The sequence below is a fragment of the Acanthochromis polyacanthus genome, chromosome 8, assembly GCF_021347895.1.
Source record: "Acanthochromis polyacanthus isolate Apoly-LR-REF ecotype Palm Island chromosome 8, KAUST_Apoly_ChrSc, whole genome shotgun sequence".
Lineage (NCBI taxonomy): Eukaryota > Metazoa > Chordata > Actinopteri > Pomacentridae > Acanthochromis > Acanthochromis polyacanthus.
This window is the reverse complement of record NC_067120.1, coordinates 29,585,870-29,608,955: the sequence shown is the minus strand read 5'-3', so window position 1 is coordinate 29,608,955 and position 23,086 is coordinate 29,585,870. Positions and strand designations below refer to the sequence as shown.

General features: G+C 39.8%; 2 protein-coding genes across 2 annotated transcripts; one reads left to right on the top strand and one right to left on the bottom strand.

The window, feature by feature from the left end:
* The first annotated feature begins 3,573 nt into the window (after window positions 1-3,573).
* Window positions 3,574-13,235, top strand: LOC110946263 (protein-glutamine gamma-glutamyltransferase 2-like). Its single transcript, XM_051951925.1, has 15 exons — window positions 3,574-3,642; window positions 3,763-3,933; window positions 4,888-5,118; window positions 5,668-5,786; window positions 6,169-6,297; window positions 6,707-6,884; window positions 7,532-7,664; window positions 7,761-7,864; window positions 8,059-8,201; window positions 8,291-8,390; window positions 9,118-9,263; window positions 9,446-9,575; window positions 9,738-9,898; window positions 10,792-10,928; window positions 11,727-13,235. The coding sequence occupies exons 1-15, from the start codon at window positions 3,576-3,578 to the stop codon at window positions 11,920-11,922; spliced, it is 2,145 nt and encodes a 714-aa protein (XP_051807885.1). The 5' UTR covers window positions 3,574-3,575; the 3' UTR covers window positions 11,923-13,235.
* Window positions 12,921-22,294, bottom strand: LOC110947564 (protein-glutamine gamma-glutamyltransferase 2-like). Its single transcript, XM_051951926.1, has 15 exons — window positions 22,159-22,294; window positions 21,374-21,544; window positions 20,196-20,426; window positions 19,528-19,646; window positions 19,017-19,145; window positions 18,436-18,613; window positions 18,013-18,145; window positions 17,813-17,916; window positions 17,429-17,571; window positions 17,240-17,339; window positions 16,923-17,068; window positions 16,611-16,740; window positions 16,336-16,496; window positions 14,418-14,554; window positions 12,921-14,298 (listed from the first exon to the last, which is right to left on the bottom strand). The coding sequence occupies exons 1-15, from the start codon at window positions 22,172-22,174 to the stop codon at window positions 14,115-14,117; spliced, it is 2,082 nt and encodes a 693-aa protein (XP_051807886.1). The 5' UTR covers window positions 22,175-22,294; the 3' UTR covers window positions 12,921-14,114.
* Between the last annotated feature and the right edge of the window lie 792 nt (window positions 22,295-23,086).

The window sequence follows — 23,086 nt, the reverse complement described above, 5'->3', positions numbered from 1 at the left end:
TTTTCTCTAGACACTCTGGCTTCCTCCCACAGTCCAAAAATATGCTGAGGTCAATTGATCTAAATTGCCCGTAGGTGTGAATGTGAGCATAGTCCTACACTTGTCTGTATATGTAGCCCTGTGACAGACTGGCGACCTGTCCAGGGTGTCCCCTGCCTTCGCCCGAGTCAGCTAAGATAGGCTCCAGCACCCCCACGACCCTAGTGAGGATAAAGCGGTGTATAGAGGATGGATGAATGGATGGATAGTTTTACAAATTCTTTGTGCTGTTTTTAAATTGACAAAAATAAAATTATTTTACAGATATTTTGCAATTATTTGAAAGTAATGTAAGGTAAAGTATATGTGAAAGTATGCATATATATATATATATATATATGGAGTCACAAGAGTATGGAGTCACAGGAGTGTCACATCAAAATATAAATAAATAAATAATATGGATAATAATTCTTTACGTTTCTTTTTCTTTGTTGCATTTATTGAGATAATTTGCTTTTGTTCCTTATTACTGTAGCATTGCTGTAACTACCTATAATTATAAATTTCTATTCATATTTTCACTGTGACTTTTATAGATGGCGAATCGTGATCCATGCAGGAGTGGATGGATTTAGCAGGCTTATAGTTTACATAGGAGCAGCTACAAACAACAAATCCACCACTGTTCTGGACAGTTTCAGGTCAGCTGTTGCTCAGTATGGCTTACCATCTCGTATGTTGTGTGAGAGTCCAAATAATGCTACCAAAACAGATAAAATGTTAAAACAGATATGTTTATTTATTTCTCTTTATATTTCCACATTTATTTATTTATTTATTTATTCATTTCTTTATTTATATTTTGATGTGGCACTCCTGTGACTCCATATACATACATAGATACATACACACACACACACACACACACACACACATATATATATATATATATATATATATATATATATATATATATGTCTCTTTATATTGAGACGGGTTCTAATTTATTTGAATAAGAAAGAGTCTTAAAACTTTTGACAGAGGGTGTGAATATGTATATATATATATATATATATATAAAAAACTGAAAAAATTGGTCATCTGTAAAATGCTAGTTTTAATTATGAGCAGTTTACAGATGCCCCATTTTTTTAACTTACAAATAGTATCTCGGAAAATATCCGAAAAAAATGTATTTAAATTTTGACAGTAAAAAAAGGGGCCAAAATTGTAAATAATGGCCAGATCAAAAAATATGTAACAAATAGCAATTTGTTCTCCTACCGTGCTTCTTCATAAACAATAACAATTTTACCTTAGTTAAAGCTAAATATTGTTAGCTTTTAAAGATATGTATCGTTATTTTTTACAGTGTCTCATGCGGTCTTTGAATGTTACATATTATTTTTATTATTTTTTAACATTTTTGTCTAGCGTCTTTCCTGATTTTCATGACAGTTTTTTTTTTTTGTTTTTTTTACAATATATGAGTTGTTAGCAATTTGACATAATAGGGAGTTCTTTCCTGAGTTTCACCAATAGTCTGAATAGCCGCATAAATAGTATGCTGGGAAGCAGGACTTTTACATTACTTTACCCTACTGCACTGAGTTTTTTTTAAAAAAAGAATGCATGGTAGAGACAGCAGGTCTCCTGTGTATATAGAGCAAAAACAAATTTGAAAAAAATTAGCAGGACAGTTGCTCGCAGTGTTGAACTAATCGAGGAAGACTTAGCCAGCTCACTGAACGAAAAAGCGGAGTCCTTCAAGTTATGTTCATTAACACTGGACGAAAGTAGTGATATAAAAGACACTGCTCAGCTTTTAATTTTTATTAGAGGGATTAATGAACATTTTGAGACAATGGAGGAATTTCTGACCATGGAATCCATGAAGGGGAAAACACGTGGAGAGGACTGTAGGACAGGGTGTCTGGGGTCATCCAGAGGATGAAGCCGCCGTGGTGGAAACTCGCCAATGTCACCACGGATGGATCGCCAAAGTCGACAGGAAATAAACATCGGGCTGCTGAAAAGAATCCAGGATAAGGTGAAGGAGGAAAACCCTGAGCTGGATGTGATTTTTCTACACTGCTTAATCCATCAGGAAGCGCTCTGTAAGTCTGTTTTGCATCTTGATCATGTCGTGAAGCCAGTCGTTAAACTCTTTAACTTTATATGAATGAGAGGGCTTCAGCATCGTCAGTCATTAAGTTTATTGGAGAAACTGATGCTGATCACCAGGACTTGCCTTACCACTCTCATGTCCGCTGGCCCAACCATCCAACCATCTGATGCTGGTCTGGCCCGTCTGTCGAATTTCAAAAGTCAATGTGGCCCCTGAGCCAAAAAGGTTGCCCAACCCTGCCCTAGACTGTTGAGCAATGTCATGTTGACTGTTCCCCACCCACTGGAGGAGGAGAGGGAAGCTGACATTTTGAAAGGATCTTAATCAGAACGGTGTCCGGCCTACTTCCTGAATTCTGTTTTTGCCGTTGGTCAAGCTCATCATTTTTTCCTATGGGGTGGGGGGTGTTCCAACTCAGAAAGGTCCCCATCAGCTGAAGTTCAATATATGGTTTGGACATATTCTCATGCTTTCAGTGAGAAGATTCAAAAACTTATTGGTCCATTTCCAGCTCACTGTTCTCCTGACTCTCACCTCTGAGTCATGATGTCTTGTAACATCATTCCTTGTCTTTATGAGACCTTTGTTACATCTTTATTTTTAGCATTGTTGTACCTTTTGTATTTGTTGTCCTGCGTCTTCCACACCTCATCTATATCCAGCTGCTGGAACATGGAAATTTCCCTGGTAATGAATCAATAAAGTTGATCTTTTCTTAAGATCTGTACACTGTATGATACAGAGAAGATAGAACCATAAGACAATGTGATAAGCACAGGAATTCCACGGGAACTGACACATATCATCATGAGATCCTGAATAATGAAAAACATATGGAATGAATGCAGTGATGCTTGTTCTGTAAATAAATGTGCAATAGCTGCACATTTCTGTGCAATAACACACTATAGAATACAACAGATCACTTTATTGTCTGATAGAAAATGCACATTTTACATTTTATGCTTTACTTTTGTACTTATATTTTTAAGATATGTTCATCTATATATGTATATCTATATATTTCTAAGACTTTAAATGGGAGCAACTGTAATGTATGCAATCAGTTATTCCTGATTCTGCAAAAACAGGATTAAAATCTCTGCTCTTAGCTGCCTTCCAGTAGGCAGTATAATAGCTTCTTGAGTTCTGATTTGTTCTGGAAACATCAAAAAAAATCTTATAAGATGAATTTTATAGTAGTTTAAACACACTTTTGGGACATTGTCATAAATTTCCCTGTTTCAGTCCGGATCTTTTCACCTTCACTGCTTGCTAATACTTGACCATATGACCTCTCACTTCTTCTTTTTCTTATTATCCAAGTACGAACACACAATCACACACATGCAGACGCCCACAGAGGACTTTAAGGTTTTGATGTCAGAAGTCACAGAGGGAGGTGAGGTGGAATATCTCAGGGTGTATCAGGAGGTGGAGCAGTTTGTATAAATACAGGAATGTGATGGGAGGATTTAGCGTGAGTGTGCAAGACACTATCAGAAGGAGATCTGCAATGGCTAACGACAGTGGTAAGTCTAACCTCTTACATTTATATTACAAATATTCTGAAGTTTTGCATCCTTTTCCCCTTAACAACACATCTGTATTGCAGACTGATATTTTTGTTTCACCTCTGTTGTTCTTTTCAGCTTTGATCATTGATGTGGATGTAAGAAGTCGTGAGAACAACTCGGCACACCGCACCAGGGAGATCGATGGAGAGCGTTTGATTGTCCGCAGAGGTCAACCTTTCTCCATAACTCTGCAGTGCTCCGACTCTCTGCCCCCCAAACACCACCTGGAACTGGTCCTGCACCTCGGTGAGTTCAAACCTGATGATGCAGCTTTAAAAAGGCAACCTCTTGTTTCCACTCGTGGTTGTAAAGTCTGAAATCAAAACTGTGGTAACAGTCTCTAATAACACTTGGTTACATCTCACTTGTCAGACGATGTGTGCCTGAACATCTTAGGCATTTATTTCAAACCTCGCTTAAAGAATAAATCTCTTGAGACGCATTGTTGGTCCTGATTATACTAGACGTTCAGAAGTTTTTTACTATTTAGCATTGGCAAAATCATGCTGTTTTTATCCCTAGTTTTCTCTTTGCATTGAGAAGAAATCAAATATGTAAAACACTCAGTAATCTCTCAAATATGTTTGAAGACACATTAAGAATTTGAAGCTGCAGTGCCAGTGAGACAACTGTTCTCTTCCACACGAAATGCCATTTTCTGTAGCTGTGAGTCTTTACTTCCCAACAACAGTGAGGACAGAAAACATAAGAGCAATTCTAGGTTATAAATCTTGGCAGCTGAAATTTAGGTAATTGATTTCCGACACTGAAATCCTGTTGATTAGAAAAATGAAACATTTCTTCAAGCCATTTCTTCAAGTTCATTTTGTCAAGCCATAAATAACCTCTGCATGGCAAATATGTGCCTTTTAACACTAGAAATGGTTTAAGCAGTTACGGTTAAGGAACACAAGAACAATTTCAGTGGACTTGTGGGATTTGTTAATAGTAAAATATACAGAAAGTATCACCAGCCGTCTTCATTGATGTGCAACTAAAATCTTTTCTTTTTGATTCAACGTTGTGAAATTTAAATGATAGTTTCTTTATAAAAGCTGATGATTTCAACCACAGTATTTTGATCCACCTCCTGGTACAGGACCAGGATTCTCCCATCACATTCACTGGAGGAACTTCAAGATGCTCTAACACTGTTGTTTCATGATACTGAGCCAACCCGCTTCATTCCTGTTTCCTCAGGTCGGAGAGACGAGGTGGTGATCAAGCTTCAGAAGGAGCGAGGGGCCGCAGACAAGTGGTGGTTTCAGCAGCAGGGAGCTCAGGATGAAATACTGCTGACTCTGCACAGTCCAGCGGACGCCATCATTGGCCAATACCATCTAGCTGTGCTGGTGATGTCACCGGACGGACGCATGTTAGAGAAAATGGACAAAACTAGGTTCCACCTGCTGTTTAACCCGTGGTGCAAAGGTGAGGCAAAGTGCAGACTCTCTGTTTTCTGTTTTCTACAACACGTCAGACTGACTTCACTCATTTACTGCAGCTTTTACGCTTTGTCAGGCATAAAACAGAACAAACTGGATGTGTTTTCTCAGTCATTTCTATAAGCTATAATTCATCAAGAGGAAGATGAATTGGTGTTTCTGCCTTCATCCTCTCCTTTTCTCATAAATCAAACAACAGGTCACCACATGTCAGACCGACTGTGTGTGACTCGAACATTTTCACTCTGACTTTTCCACCAGCATCATCAAAACACCAAATGATGGAATCTCTCACAGATCATCAGCATCATGCTTTTCACATCAAGGCCCTCAGACACTTGAAGAATTCATATGAACTGTTTCAGAGCTGATGTTGTTGCTTGTGGCTGATTCTGTTTATGGAAGTTGACATCCAGATTTTCGACTATGGAGCATCGAAGAAACATTTACTTTTGATATTTGTTAAATGCTTGTTAATCCACTGCCATAATGACAGAAGGATGTTCATGGTCTGCTTTGTGTTTGTGTGTTCCAGATGATGTGGTTTACCTGCCCGATGAGAGTCAGCTCCGGGAGTACATAATGAACGAAGATGGAAGCATTTATATAGGATCCTGGGATTACATCAGAAGTGTTCCCTGGAATTATGGACAGGTAACACACACACATTCATTGTGTGGATGGTGTGAGTGTGTCTGTCAGGTCAGTGGGTGGTTTGTGTGAATTGTCACAGCAGCGCGACAGCAGAGAGTCGGAGGAGATTTTGGCCGGATCAAGAAATGCCTTTGTTGGACGGAGGAAACTTGTGGATGAGAGGTGACAGAATGTAACCAAACCACACAAACAAGAACTCGTCCCTTCACAGCTCGCTGGGAGAAAGAGAGGAAGACAAACAGAGTGACAGACAGGAGGTGGAGGAAGAGTGAACAGTGGAAACAAACATGAAGTTATTTTTAGAAAGCAGTTTGAGAAACCTCCAAGTCTTTTCTTCTCTCTGTTCCTCTCTCATGATTATGATCATTTTCTTGTCTCTCAGTTTGAGGACGATGTGATGGACATCTGTTTTGAAGTCCTGGACAACTCCAAAGACGCTCTGAGAAACTCAAAGATGGACACTGAGTGCAGATCTGACCCCGTCTATGTTGGCAGGATGATCACTGCGATGGTAAAGAACTCTTCTTTTATAATCTGAAAAACAAACAGGTCAATGACAGTGTGAGAAAAAATATGGATTTAGTTTAACTTGTCAGAGTGACAGCACATGAAGTTGCAACAGACAACTTAGATCTTGTAATTCTTTCCCAGAACAAATCCTTGTGTAGTTTCAGCAGAAATGTCAGCAGCTCTGAAGAATCATTAGAAGAAGTGAGCATATGAAGATGTTACTGACAGTCAGTGACCCTGGAAACACACAGAGATTTAAACAGAAAGTGAAAGTTCATCAATAGAAATGTGATGTCCTGTAAAAGGAACGTCCACATTAAAGGAAACATCATGTAAACTGTCATGAAAATGTCTCATATTGAAACCTGAGCATTTAAAGATTCTCCTCCACATCATCTCCTCCTGTCCAGGTGAACTCTAATGGTGACAGAGGTGTGCTGACCGGACGTTGGACTGAGCCGTACTCTGATGGAGTCTCACCGACTCGATGGACCGGCAGCGTGCCGATCCTCCGACAGTGGAGCAAGGCCGGGGTCAGAGCCGTCAAATATGGCCAGTGCTGGGTGTTTGCTGGTGTCGCATGTACAAGTGAGGATTTCACAGCTTTCACTGCTGCACAAGTACAAAATAATGGAACTTTAAATCTATACAGTCTGTATCTATTACAACTATATAACTTTTTATAAATGTACAATTTATCCACCAGAGTGTCAAACACTGAAACACCTCAGAATCAGCACCAATACAAAAGAGCCTGTCCTCATAGAAAAAACGACCACATAGGTCGTCTGTACACGGCCGTATTACGACCGAGTGTTACGTTTTGACGTTAAGCGACCTCTAGCGGTTGAGTAAATATCGACACTCCGGTGTCTCAGCTGAAACGTCACCATGAACAAACTTTTAACAAACACTATCCCTAACCCTAACCCTAACCCTAAACCCGTGTTGCGAAAGTGAGGGAAAAGCCGTTTCTCGAATTAAATCCCTTAATGCGTTCCTGTCTCCCGTAGGAGCGCTAACGTAAATACGCTCTCATGGGTCGTAATCCGGGGAAAGTTATATACGACCTGTGTGGTCATATGAGTTTGAGGACTTGTTGATACAAACATATCACCTGTTTAAAAATGAGAAACTAAAGCCAATTTTTGGAGCTAAATTTAAAAGAGTAAAGTAAAGTGTGCTTGTATAGAAGAATGAATTGTTTCAATGTGATGTGTGTGATCTTTTCAAAGTGCTGCGTTGTCTGGGAATCCCAACACGCCTCATCACCAACTTCTCTTCAGCCCACGATGTGGATGGAAACCTCTCTCTGGACTTTCTGTTGGATGAAAACCTGAAGAGCATAGACAGCAGAGACAGCAGCTGGTAACATCACACACACACAGTTGATAATAATAATATCAAATTATAATTTAGATCATTTAATGTGATGTTGTTTCTCTTCTCTCCTCGTGATTGTAGGAACTTCCACTGTTGGGTCGAGTCCTGGATGAAAAGAGAGGATCTCCCCAAAGGAAATGACGGCTGGCAGGTTTTGGACCCCACCCCTCAAGAACTGAGTGATGGTACGTCCCAACTTCAAACTTTTTAATGCACATCTCTGTTTTACGTTTATCAATTTGACATTGATCATCAAGAGAAACTGCTCTCAGGACTGTCACCTCTGAGTTCAAACTGAACAACCACTGCTAAAACAGGTCCGTTTTAAATCCATGTTTTGATTATCTTCAACTCTTTGACATGACTGTTTGCTCTTCAGGTGAGTTCTGCTGTGGTCCGTGTCCAGTGACGGCCATCAAGGAGGGAAATCTGGCAGTAAAGTACGACGCTCCGTTTGTGTTCGCTGAGGTCAACGCTGACATCACCTACTGGATGGTCCAAAAGAATGGACAACGCAAGAAGGTGAAGCTTTCTTTGAATAGTCTTTCATAAAAGTAAAAAAAATAACAACTGGACTTCATTGATGCTGACCACTGCGGTTCTTCTTACAGATCAGAGTGGATCAGAGCAGCGTGGGGAGGAACATCAGCACCAAAAGTGTTTATGGAGACCACAGAGAAGACGTCACTCTGCACTACAAATATCCTGAAGGTTGGTTAGAAAGCAGAACACAGAGGGCCACATTTCTCTGTTATAATCATATTTATTCAGTTCACTGAGGCACAGTCATCATGGATCTGTGCTATTACAGCCCGATCTCACGAGGATTCGTGAAACTGTCACGTAAATTTTTGTTTCGGCTTCGTGTGCACCAACACGATTTCGTCATGTTTTTCGTGCCGCTCACCACGAAATGCGCACCAATGTATTTTAAACGGCGGACTTTTCGTGCCACTCAGAACGTATTTCAAAAGAATGTGTATATTATATTTTTAATGTAAAACCGTGGCGAATCCAACGCTATATTTTGCATGACATCGTCCCTAAACATAACCCTAACCATAACCCTAACCATAACCTAACCATAAGCCGGTGGTACACTTACCAATTTGCATAGGAATTTCAAGAATGTCCGGCGGCCGACGGCCGCAAATGCGATCACACAAGCAGTATACGCCGATGGACAGCTTAGATCGTCATGAATCCGCCGGTATAAACCACTTTCAGATGTGATTACCACAGCGAAAAACATTTCGTGGTGAGCGGCACGAAAAACATGACGAAATCGTGTTGGTGCGCACGAAACCGAAACTAAAACTTACGTGACAGTTTCATGAATCCCCGTGAGACCGGGTTGGCTATTATGTAAGATATTGTGTCTGTGGTTGAGTATTTTTACCTTTAGAATACAGATTAGTTCTCACTGTTTTCTCTTCAGGCTCCAGGAAGGAGAGAGAAGTGTTTGAAAAGGCGGGTCGACCTTTCAACGAGTTGACCAATGAGAGCACAGAACCAGGACAACTGCAGCTGTCAATCAAGCATGCTCAGCCTGTGTTTGGGACAGACTTTGATGTGATTGTTGAGGTATGGATTGTTCAGACTGTCAGAATAAATAAATGGATTCATGAAGCAATAAAATGAGTAAATATTTCAGTCCAAGTGAATCTGGGGCTGCAGCTGCTGTGCGGGTTGAGATTGAGCTTTTGTGTTTTGTTTCTTCTGCTCAACGTTTTGATGTGTGACTGATGAATCCATTGTGTCTGCAGGTGAAGAATGAAGGAGGCAGAGATGCTGTTGCTCAGCTGACCATGTTGGCCACAGCTGTAACTTACACTTCTCTCCACCGGGGGCAGTGTCAGAGGCAGACGACCACTGTGACTTTGCCAGCTCACAGAGGTCAGCAGCTCCACTAATCCCACAGAGGCCTCTGGGGCAGAAATATTGTGAAAAAAACGACAATGATGTGTCTTACCTGCAAAGTTTTTTTTTCTGTTTCTCACATTTTATAACAAATAGCGCATTATTTCTCCACTTAATAGTGTTTGTTTGTGTGTTCAGTCCACAAACAAATGCTGCGTCTGCACTACGATGAATATGGCAGGTGTGCCTCTGAGAATCATCTAATTCGGGTGAAAGCACTTTTAGAGGCTCCAGGGGAGAACAAACCCATCATGACTGTGGCTAACATCCCACTGAGCACACCTGAGCTCCACATACAGGTGAGTACACTACCTCGTCTTGGCTTGTCTAGATTAAGGGCATTGATTGTCATTATTTCTACCTTAAATATACCTTTTTTCTTTTAAAATCTGAAATTATGCCCTGGCTTGCTCGGTTATCAAACCACAATCATCATAACAACTCCACCAAAAACTCATGAAATCTCACCCCAATATGGATTACAAGCAAATACAAAAGTCATGAATGCACCAAAATAATTAAACGAGTAATTATAGGATAGAAAACAAGCCAAAAAAATAATTTAGTTCCTCAAGGCTTCTCAAGGCACATCACCGAGTATAGTGAAGACTTTACATTATTATGTCATAAACAGAAACCCAACAAATCCATAGATTTACTTTGAGCAGTTCTTTGATGACGATAAAGATCATGAGGGATAAAGCTCAGTATCAACAGGGAGAAACCTCCGACAGAACCATGCTCAGGGAGGGAGACCATCTGCCTCGACTGGTTGAGGTGAGGGAAAGAGTAAAGGACACATGAGTTATTGACATGTTGTGGTGGCATATGAAAGTAGGGGGAGTGAATAAAAAGAGGTTCTCAGCCTGGGTCTATAGATCCATAGTAAATAACAGATAAATAAAATAATAATATGTGCTTTAGCACCTCTGTGAATGTATGTGTTTAAATGTCGTGCTTGCAAGTCTGTGCAAAGCTGACGAGCAAGTGAAGTTAATTATCGCTGTAGCTGAGCAAGGAAGAAGTGATGAGAAGCTTAAAAGTTTCATGTGGAACTCCTTGTATCTGAAACTGTTCACTGCTGCAAAGATGGATACTTTTGCAAAATCTGCTTGTTTCTGTGTTTTACTTTGAGATTAGAAGAGTGTCAGGGATATTTCTGTGAAATGTGAGCCGCCATCTCTTTGTTCAGGTTCCTGGGAGGGTTCTTGCATGCCAGCAAGCGATGGCATATATCTCCTTCACCAATCCTCTACCAGTCCCACTTAAGGACAGTGTTTTCACTGTGGAGGGGGCCGGCCTGCTGTATCCCACTGAGATTCATGTTAAGTAAGTAATGAGTCTGAATTATCCATTCCAGAAGCCATGCCCAGTGTTTTAACTGTCGAGGACATTTTACGCATGGGTTCTACCCATAAATGAGACCGCAAACACACTGCTGGGTTATCCATCATTTTAACGTTGTTTACAATATAGAAAGAAAGTGGATCATTGCAATAGGAAAGACTTCACTTCTGTCTCCCACAAGGAAGAGGTACAAATGCTTGTAAAGTGAATACAAACTCTTCTTCTATTGGTTCATTGTAAAAGTTTAAACCTTCTTGTGCTGTGTTTCATATTATAAGATGCTGAGTTCATCTTTCCAAAAACAAAAACCTTTTAGGGGTGTAAACATATCTTTTCTGATTGGCCTTAAACCTTAAACTTTTTGACCTCATAGGTAACACCTCCATAATTAGACTGAACTACATAAACGTTGCTCTATTTGAGCCCCAAAAACAAGAGTACATGAACATAAAATGAACAAAAAGATCAAATAAATGCTAACCTGAGAGCTCAAGATTGATTTTACTTTTACACTACTTATGTCAGACTTATTACCACTGGTATTTTAAATAAGTTTTTCCTCAATGTTTCAAGAAAATCTTTAGACTTCAATCTCTTGTTTCCTGCTAAAACTTTGTTTGCATGTTACATTCTAACCAGAGGTTAAACAGAAAAGAGGCATAAATAGTGAAAACACGTATTTTACGTTATGTATGCATGTTTCCACCGTCATCCTTTGGTCTTCCAATATATAAAATATGAAATAATTCCAAGCATTCATCGCTCTCCTTCTTTCCTCAGAGAACACATAGCTCCAGGCCAGAAGGTGTCTGTGAAGCTCACCTTCTCACCCATGAGAGTCGGGGTGAGGAAGCTCCTGGTGGACTTTGATTCGGACAGATTGAAGGATGTGAAGGGAGTTGCCACCGTGGTCGTCCGCAAGAAGAACCATCAGAAGCCACGTTTAGTGGACCAGATTACATATGTACTTGGTTAGTTCTGATTTGGAAATGTACATGTTCTGATGAAAATATATCTAACTTTACTTTGTAAAGGCAGTAATGGTAGCATCAAAAAACTCTGTCTGAGATGAGTATCATACACATGTTGTACGTTTTGTTACTTGGTTACATCTTTTGTGCTGTTTATGGGTGAAATATGAACAAATTATGGTAGTTAAAGCATTGTGTGTAATAGTATTTCATTTCGAACAATAAATCTTAATTCATTTCTTAAAAATTGCTATGTGAAATACAATATCAAGACCCTGACATGTGCATCATTTTGTTTAAAAGTTCATGTATTTACAATATTCACAATACATACAAGAAGTACACAATCTTCAACTAAAATAAAGGACTTTCAAAGGACAATACTGACAAGAAATTATTTCTGAATGTAAGTGGAGGGATACTAAATGATGTCGGTCCATGTTAACAGTATAAATAAGTTCAGAAACTGGTGATTGTAACCTGTTTATTAGCCTCTTTCAAGACTGTTCCACTATCATTTTAATAGCTTAATTTACAGTATGTATGGGTTGTAGTATAAACATATGCATATTTGTATGAGCTGCCTTGCACCTGGTATTTACTTGTATTTTACTGAATACTAGGGTTCATTTTTAATGTTGTTCAATTTTATCTGAGAATGGTAAAAATGCAAATTGTTTCAGCATTCAGATTTTTGGCTCTCCACATCTTCTAGCCAGTCACTGAGCACAACAACATTTATTTATAATCTAGCTGCAAGTTTGATTCTATCATAGTACAGGATTGAACAATGTGCATTTCTCTCTCATGTGGTTAACAGTGAGGTCCTCACCATTGACTTGGCTTTTTATTTCTGCAGATGAAGCCAGCAATTGTCCATATCCACCAGCCTGAAAGTGTCAACATGTATTTTTCTAATTCTACTTGTTTAACTAATAATGACAGTGTTTTATATGACAAAAACTCTGTATAGTTTAAAAACAATGCTGCAGATAACTCAGAATAATACTTATGAAAAAGATCTTTATTGTCATCACAGTGCACACATCTACCCGCATACAGAATTATTACCAACAAAAAAATGCATAAAGATGAAGATTAAAGAGTATGAAACACTTTGGTTTCTTCCAAGCATATTTTGACCTCTGGATTGGAAATAGTGCAAAAAAAATGTAACAAAACATCCAACAACTAATTTTGTGTGATTAGATACTTAAATTAGATTAGATACTGAAATTAATAACAGAGACACCCTGTTAAAAAAAAAAAAAACGTGGCAAAGCATTATGGTTGATTTGTAAAATTGCAAAAACCAGCAGTGAGTAGGACCGGGGGAAAGAAGAAACAAAGAAATCCAGTCAAATACTTGTCTAAAATATTCAGATTTCACACATAGTGGCTTTAAGCTAATACTATCCCTCAAGTGTTTTTTGTGGATATTCACAACCTAATGCAACTCCCATTTAACTTCGATTTAACCCTACCAGCATGGAGATCCTACTAGAACCAAGCTATATCTGTTATAAAAATGCATGAAAATTGCTTTTTTTCCCCAAATGTTTCCAAGCACAGTCGCCGAAGAGAGATGGTGCGATGGCTGGAGTGGATGAAGCATCAGGTGTTTTTCATTTCTACTGCATCATATTTTAACATCCTAAGACCTGGCATCCATATATGTGGACATCTTTTTTTTTCAAAAACAGCATCTTGGTAATAATAATGGTAATAATAACAGGAATAATTATAATAATGAAAATAGCAACAACATTTATAATAACAATATAATATTAATTTTGTAAAATATAATCTGATATTAGATATTATCTGATTAATATTATATTTATTGGTTACCCCTTAACCCAAATAACTAGAAGAAATCTAAAATTCAAGCCCAACCAAAGCTTGAGTCTTACGAGGTTAAAGAACTACAGCTAACAATCTTTTGAACAGTTTTAATAATGCTACAGTTGTCTACTGCTTAATTTACTGTTTTTCTTGTTTTTGTTTTTATAAGAATAGCAACATTCATTGTATTTTTGAATTCTTTCAAGTTTCTTTTGTCCATATAGCCCATTTTTGTTCATTTTGGCCTCACATTTTTGCAGTCACTGACAAAATTTGTTTTATCAGATCCTTGACTTTACACTCAAACTGGCACATTTTTTCACTACAGAAGATGTGTTGCTTCAAAGGTCGTTCAGTAAAATCCAGGGAGTACAGAGAAGCTACTTCTGTAATTGTTGCGAACAATCACAGTGGCGACTCCCTTCACGTCCTTCAGCCGGTCAGAGTCGAAGTCCACCAGGAGTTTCCTCACTCCGCTCCTCATGGGGGAGAAGGAGAGCTTCTCAGAAACCTTCTGGCCTGGAGAAATAACACCTCTGAAAAGGAAGACAAATGCTAATGGTTAGCATCATTTTTAGCTCATGCTGCAAGTTTGTCAAACCAATTTCGGGTTTTCTCTGCACATTCTTCATAGTAAAAGCATTGCATTACTTACTTTACATGGATCTGAGCGGCAGACAGCAGGCCGGACCCCTCCACAGTGAAAACGCCACCCTTTAGTGGAACTGGTAAAGGATTGGTGAAGGAGATGAAGGCCGTCACTGGTTCCCATGCGACAGGCCTCCCAGGAATCTGAAAAAAGAGGATATAGCATTGTGATCTATTGGAGTATTCACAGATCAGCCACAACTTTCAAACCACTGACAGGTGAAATAACGATTCAATAACCGTATTGGTACTAGGTAATGTTCTACTGGAAAACGTTGGATTTTGGCATCTGTGTTGACGAGATTTTGACACCCAAATGAACATCGTCCCAGAGAAAGCTCACTTCTTCATGCAAATGGCAATCCTAAATGTCACTGGCCTACCCCAAACATCAAATAATCAGGAACATCTTGAGGAACATGACAGTCACCCATGATGTTGATTTGACCTCCAAACTTCCTACACCCCACTCTGATTGAGCAGCCCCACTGCACAACCCAAAGTACCCAACGGATCCACTGCCAACGTCCTGGTGCCAGACCCCATAGGACACACTGGGAGGTCCTCTGCTCCATGCCCAATGGTTCAGAGCATTTTTGACGATGTAAGGGGACCACACAGTGTTAGGCAGGCGGTTTTACTGTTGTGCCTGATGCAAAAAGCCCCTTTTATACATGCACTCAATTCCGTTAATCGGACGGCTATTTAATGTGTTGGCTTCGTGTCTGAATGTACACCTTGGAAATGTTTCTGTAAAAGCTGCAACAGCAAAGTTACTAGGTCGGACAGAGCAACATTTCCATACAACTTTAAACACAGCACAAGTCTGAACTTAATCATCATATTAACAGATAAGCATGAGCACTGACACTTCAGTGAGCTTTTCAACATTTCAGCATCAGCAACAGATTGCAGAGGTGCTTTATACACAGTGTCCACGCCAAAATCAAAAGAAACCTACTTCACGCATTTTCTACAATTTCAAATCAATCAGGCGACAAAATGAAATGCCCATAATAAGAAGACCTTAATGTGATAAAAACAAAGTGGACAGCTTGAAGATAAATGATCATCACCAATAATGAACATAACGAGTCTTTTCCCCCCCACAAGATGTTAAGATGAGCTAAAGTTTGTTTCATCCAGCTGTTTGGAATTATTGTCTCAGAGTTAGTTTAATACACTGAATGACCAGAATGCTGCCACTTTAACGAATTGATTAGGCCAGGATTGTTCCATGTCACATGTATGGAAGGTGCTTAGGAGTGGACGTTACAGAGAATTTCTAAAAACACATTTTTTTTAGAAAGCAGGGGATTTTGTGTAACAAATGCTTTCTTTCGTATAAACATTTGAAGCAGCTATAGGAACTGAATTCAGGAATTAAAAGTCCCTTTTTGCACGATCATGTTTTAGCTTTTGACACATTGAACACAAGGCAAAGTAATTTGACAGGCAAATTAAAAAAAGAGGATTTTGTTTGAGATGTCACATAAGAAAACAGCAAAATGTAAATTTGGAGAATGCCACCTCCAAGAACAGGGACATTTTTGGCAGACTGTGGCTTTCTCAGTGAAGGATGAAGTGTTACTATAATTTTTTCAAAAAAACATCTTAAACGTCAAAATAGCGATCACTGTTACAACTTTAATTGCAGCTTCATTTTTTCTATGCATGTGGAACTTATATTTTTCATAAATACTGATGCTCCAAGACAAACGTGTGAAATTCAGCTAAATATTTTTCATAAAACATCAATGTTTTAAGTAATTTGTGTGAAAATTTGCTAAGATTTACATAGACATGTACACTTAAATATTTCCTAGTTTCATTCTTCTGTCTTTCTTCACCAAACCAATCTGTTCAACTGTGCTAAATGCTGTCACAGTCCAGCTACAACTCCTGGGTGTTAGCTTTAAACCCACCTGTATGTTGAGCTCAGGTGTGCTCAGTGGGATGTCGGCCATAGTCATGATGGGTTTGTTCTCCCCTGGAGCCTCTAAAAATGCTTTCATCCTGATCAGATGATGCTCAGAGGCACACCTGCCATATTCATCGTAGTGCAGACGTAGTGTTTCTTTGTGGACTGAACATACAAACAAACAAAATTAGGCAGTTAAAAGACGCATTATTTGCTATAAAATGTGAAGAACAGAAAAAAAACTTTGCAGGTAACATCATGAATGTTGGAGCTGCTGACCTCTGTGAGCTGGCACAGTCACAGTGGTCGTCTGCCTCTCACACTCCCCCCGATGGAGAGAAGTGTAAGTTACAGCTGTGGCCAACATGGTCAGCTGAGCAACAGCATCTCTGCCTCCTTCATTCTTCACCTGCAGACACAATGGATTCATCAGTCACACATCAAAATGTCGAGCAGAAGAAACAAAACACAAAAGCTCAATCTCAACCCGCACAGCAGCTGCAGCCCCAGATTCACTTGGACTGAAACATTTACTCATTTTATTGCTTCATGAATCCATTTATTTATTCTGACAGTCTGAACAATCCATACCTCAACAATCACATCAAAGTCTGTCCCAAACACAGGCTGAGCATGCTTGATTGACAGCTGCAGTTGTCCTGGTTCTGTGCTCTCATTGGTCGGCTCGTTGAAAGGTCGACCCGCCTTTTCAAACACTTCTCTCTCCTTCCTGGAGCCTGAAGAGAAAACAGTGAGAACTAATCTGTATTCTAAAGGTAAAAATACTCAACCACAGACACAATATCTTACATAATAGCACAGATCCATGATGACTGTGCTTCAGTGAACTGAATAAATATGATTATAACAGAGAAATGTGGCCCTCTGTGTTCTGCTTTCTAACCAACCTTCAGGATATTTGTAGTGCAGAGTGACGTCTTCTCTGTGGTCTCCATAAACACTTTTGGTGCTGATGTTCCTCCCCACGCTGCTCTGATCCACTCTGATCTGTAAGAAGAACCGCAGTGGTCAGCATCAATGAAGTCCAGTTGTTATTTTTTTTACTTTTATGAAAGACTATTCAAAGAAAGCTTCACCTTCTTGCGTTGTCCATTCTTTTGGACCATCCAGTAGGTGATGTCAGCGTTGACCTCAGCGAACACAAACGGAGCGTCGTACTTTACTGCCAGATTTCCCTCCTTGATGGCCGTCACTGGACACGGACCACAGCAGAACTCACCTGAAGAGCAAACAGTCATGTCAAAGAGTTGAAGATAATCAAAACATGGATTTAAAACGGACCTGTTTTAGCAGTGGTTGTTCAGTTTGATTACGAGAAAGACACAAACTCAAACCAGCTTCCAATCTGACCAAGAAACTCAGAGGTGACAGTCCTGAGAGCAGTTTCTCTTGATGATCAATGTCAAATTGATAAACGTAAAACAGAGATGTGCATTAAAAAGTTTGAAGTTGGGACGTACCATCACTCAGTTCTTGAGGGGTGGGGTCCAAAACCTGCCAGCCGTCATTTCCTTTGGGGAGATCATCTCTTTTCATCCAGGACTCGACCCAACAGTGGAAGTTCCTACAATCACGAGGAGAGAAGAGAAACAACATCACATTAAATGATCTAAATTATAATTTGATATTATTATTATCAACTGTGTGTGTGTGATGTTACCAGCTGCTGTCTCTGCTGTCTATGCTCTTCAGGTTTTCATCCAACAGAAAGTCCAGAGAGAGGTTTCCATCCACATCGTGGGCTGAAGAGAAGTTGGTGATGAGGCGTGTTGGGATTCCCAGACAACGCAGCACTTTGAAAAGATCACACACATCACAATGAAACAATTCATTCTTCTATACAAGCACACTTTACTTTACTCTTTTAAATTTCAGCTTGACTTCATTTTCCTGTTTTTAGAACGTGTAATATGTTTGCATTTGTGCTGATTCTGAGGTGTTTCCCTGTTTGACACTCAGGTGGATAAACTGTATATCTAGAGACTAAATCTTTTAGTAGTAATAGCTACAGATTTAATGGATTTTAAAAGAATAGTTCCGTTGTTTTGTACTTGTGCAGCAGTGAAAGCTGTGAAATCCTCACTTGTACATGCGACACCAGCAAACACCCAGCACTGGCCATATTTGACGGCTCTGACCCCGGCCTTGCTCCACTGTCGGAGGATCGGCACGCTGCCAGTCCATCGAGTCGGTGAGACTCCATCAGAGTACGGCTCAGTCCAACGTCCGGTCAGCACACCTCTGTCACCGTTAGAGTTCACCTGGACAGGAGGAGATGATGTGGAGGAGAATCTTTAACTGCTCAGGTTTCAATATGAGACATTTTCATGACAGTTTACATGATGTTTCCTTTAATGTGGACGTTCCTTTCACAGGACATCACATTTCTATTGATGAACTTTCACTTTCTGTTTAAATCTCTGTGTGTTTCCAGGGTCACTGACTGTCAGTAACATCTTCATATGCTCACTTCTTCTAATGATTCTCCAAAGGTTGCTGACATTTTTGCTGAAAGTTCACAAGTTATGTTGTGGGAAAGAAGTACAAGATCTAAGTTATCTGTCAGAACTTCATGTGCTGCCACTCTGACACTTTACATTAAATCCATATTTTTTCTCACACTGTCATTGACCTGTTTGTTTTTATAAAAGAAGAGTTCTTTACCATCGCAGTGATCATCCTGCCAACATAGACGGGGTCAGATCTGCGCTCAGTGTCCATCTTTGAGTTTCTCAGAGCGTCTTTGGAGTTGTCCAGGACTTCAAAACAGATGTCCATCACATCGTCCTCAAACTGAGAGACAAGAAAATGATCATAATCATGAGAGAGGAACAGAGAGAAGAAAAGACTTGGAGGTTTCTCAAACTGCTTTCTAAAAATAACTTCATGTTTGTTTCCACTGTTCACTCTTCCTCCACCTCCTGTCTGTCACTCTGTTTGTCTTCCTCTCTTTCTCCCAGCGAGCTGTGAAGGGACGAGTTCTTGTTTGTGTGGTTTGGTTACATTCTGTCACCTCTCATCCACAAGTTTCCTCCGTCCAACAAAGGCATTTCTTGATCTGGCCAAAATCTCCTCCGACTCTCTGCTGTCGCGCTGCTGTGACAATTCACACAAACCACCCACTGACCTGACAGACACACTCACACCATCCACACAATGAATGTGTGTGTGTTACCTGTCCATAATTCCAGGGAACACTTCTGATGTAATCCCAGGATCCTATATAAATGCTTCCATCTTCGTTCATTATGTACTCCCGGAGCTGACTCTCATCGGGCAGGTAAACCACATCATCTGGAACACACAAACACAAAGCAGACCATGAACATCCTTCTGTCATTTTGGCAGTGGATTAACAAGCATTTAACAAATATCAAAAGTAAATGTTTCTTCGATGCTCCATAGTCGAAAATCTGGATGTCAACTTCCATAAACAGAATCAGCCACAAGCAACAACATCAGCTCTGAAACAGTTCATATGAATTCTTCAAGTGTCTGAGGGCCTTGATGTGAAAAGCATGATGCTGATGATCTGTGAGAGATTCCATCATTTGGTGTTTTGATGATGCTGGTGGAAAAGTCAGAGTGAAAATGTTCGAGTCACACACAGTCGGTCTGACATGTGGTGACCTGTTGTTTGATTTATGAGAAAAGGAGAGGATGAAGGCAGAAACACCAATTCATCTTCCTCTTGATGAATTATAGCTTATAGAAATGACTGAGAAAACACATCCAGTTTGTTCTGTTTTATGCCTGACAAAGCGTAAAAGCTGCAGTAAATGAGTGAAGTCAGTCTGACGTGTTGTAGAAAACAGAAAACAGAGAGTCTGCACTTTGCCTCACCTTTGCACCACGGGTTAAACAGCAGGTGGAACCTAGTTTTGTCCATTTTCTCTAACATGCGTCCGTCCGGTGACATCACCAGCACAGCTAGATGGTATTGGCCAATGATGGCGTCCGCTGGACTGTGCAGAGTCAGCAGTATTTCATCCTGAGCTCCCTGCTGCTGAAACCACCACTTGTCTGCGGCCCCTCGCTCCTTCTGAAGCTTGATCACCACCTCGTCTCTCCGACCTGAGGAAACAGGAATGAAGCGAGTTGGCTCAGTATCATGAAACAACAGTGTTAGAGCATCTTGAAGTTCCTCCAGTGAATGTGATGGGAGAATCCTGGTCCTGTACCAGGAGGTGGATCAAAAAACTGTGGTTGAAATCATCAGCTTTTATAAAGAAACTATCATTTAAATTTCACAACTTTGAATCAAAAAGAAAAGATCTTAGTTGTACATCAATGAAGACGGCTGGTGATACTTTCTGTATATTTTACTATTAACAAATCCCACAAGTCCACTAAAATTGTTCTTGTGTTCCTTAACCGTAACTGCTTAAACCATTTCTAGAGTTAAAAGGCACATATTTGCCATGCAGAGGTTATTTATGGCTTGACAGGATGAAATGTTTAAGTTTTTAATCAGCAGGAGTTCAATGTCAGAAATCAATTACCTAAATTTCAACTGCCAAGATTTACCACCTAGAATTGTTAGAATATGTTTTCTGCCCTCATTGTCGTTAGGAAGTAAAGATTCACAGCTACAGAACATGGTATTTCGTGTGGAAGAGAACAGTTGTCTCACTGGCACTGCAGCTTCAAATTCTTAATATATCTTCATATTAAATTTTTTACATATATGATTTCTTCTCGATGCAAAGTGAACACATATATAAAAGTATGAGTAAAAAGTGGTACATCATAGCTTTGTCAATGCTGAATAGTAAATTTAAAAAAAGCTTCTGTGCGTCTTGTATGATCAATGTCAAACTGACGACCAACAATGCATCTCAGGAAGTTTTTCTTTTAAAATAAGGTTCAAATAAATTACCAAGATGTTCAGGCACACATCAGGTTAGAACTGAGATATAACCAACTGTATGAGAGATCGTTACCACTAACGTCAGACTTTACAACCACGAGTGGAAATAAGAGGTTGTCTTTCTGAAGCGGCATCATCAGGCTGAACTCACCGAGGTGCAGGACCAGTTCCAGGTGGTGTTTGGGGGGCAGAGAATTGGACAACTGCAGAATAATGGAGAAGGATTGACCTCTGCGGACAATCAAATGCTCAGGATTGATCTCCTTTGTGCGGTGTGCCGAGTTGTTCTCACGACTTCTTACATCCACATCAATGATCAAACCTAAAAAAAATAACAAAAACAGACTATCAGTCTCCACTGAAGCCTGTATGTGGCTGACATTCTCATTCTGGAATAAAATATTGGCTGTGACGAAAAGATTTTACTGAAGTAGCAGGGAGCCACAATCAAGGATGAAATTGATAGTCATGCGACATGTATTCTCTTTCAAGGAAGAGTTTGAAGTTTTGGGAGACTAACTTTTTTCCATTTTGACAATTTGATTTCACAGAAGCTACAGATCTGTTCAGGAGATAAACTGGATGAGTGAATTAAAACAAAAGAACTTCTGTAAAGTAAAATTTTGTATTTTTTTTTGTCTAGATTGGGCGCTTCTTATCTCAGTGGTGAATTTTGTCCATTTAATTTCAATTTAGCAAACATCTCAGCTTCGTAACACTAATGCTATTGTATCTGATTTACCGTCAGCAGGCTTCAAAGCTGCTCTTGCATTTGCTGCAAGAGTTTGGATGGGTTACATCACACCCAAATGTTGAATCATGCATCAGCACATTTCTCACACATCTCATAATCTTGTAAGAGATCAGCAAGGGAGCGAGGAAGCTGTAAACAATAAGTACTTACAATGACACAGAGATAGGTGGATCATCACTCACCGTTGTGGTTGGCCATCGCAGATCTGTTTCTCTTCAGTGTTGCTCACAGTATCTTCACACTCTACTTTTCTTGCTTGGAGTCCATCACAGACCTGTATTTATACACAGCCAGCCTCGGCCCTCCCACTGCTCCAGCATAGACTCACCCCAAAACACTCACTCACCCGCCGCACCTCACCTCGCTCTGCAACCTCTGACATCAGTTCCCAAAAACCTGCAGTCCTCTGTGGGTTTCTTCACGCATGCCTGTGTTTACATTGTGAGACTGATGGTTTATAGTGTGAGTCTCATCCCTTCTGAGACACTGAGGCCTTTGTTACTGTGCATGTTAAAGGGTGCACTTTCAGTAGTAAGGATGTCCAGCGTCAGAGAGAAGTAAAACTTAGTAATGTTTTCTTGTATCTGACTATTTCCACAGTGAATGTGCAATCGGGAATGACTGTGCACAGTGAAACTAGAAGTGGTGACCTTCGCTCCATGTTCTCATCACTGCTTTTTGAAGAGCGGGATATTATATTTCTCATTTCAGTTATACTTTTAGCATGTAGGGACACACATTCAGCATGCTGTTAGTTTGATGTGTTGCTAATTTATAGTTGTAATGTATGTAAACCAGCTCATATGAAACTTTACATTAGATGAAGAGCTTTATGTTACATTAATAGTGGTAAATAGATCTCAATCAAACATTTGAAAGATTGCAAAAATGATCAGCCCATTTGAATCCCTCTCAGACATTTCTATACAGACTTTATATCGTTGTACAATCTCTGTCTGTAATATTGCTACTTCTAATTACCTTTCAGGAAACAATCTGACCCTGAGATACACATGAAAGACATATTTGTAATAACTGCAAGAACATGACTTCTACATCCTCTGCTCCCAACACTTTGAAATCTCGACATGAGTTGAAGATCCTGAATCA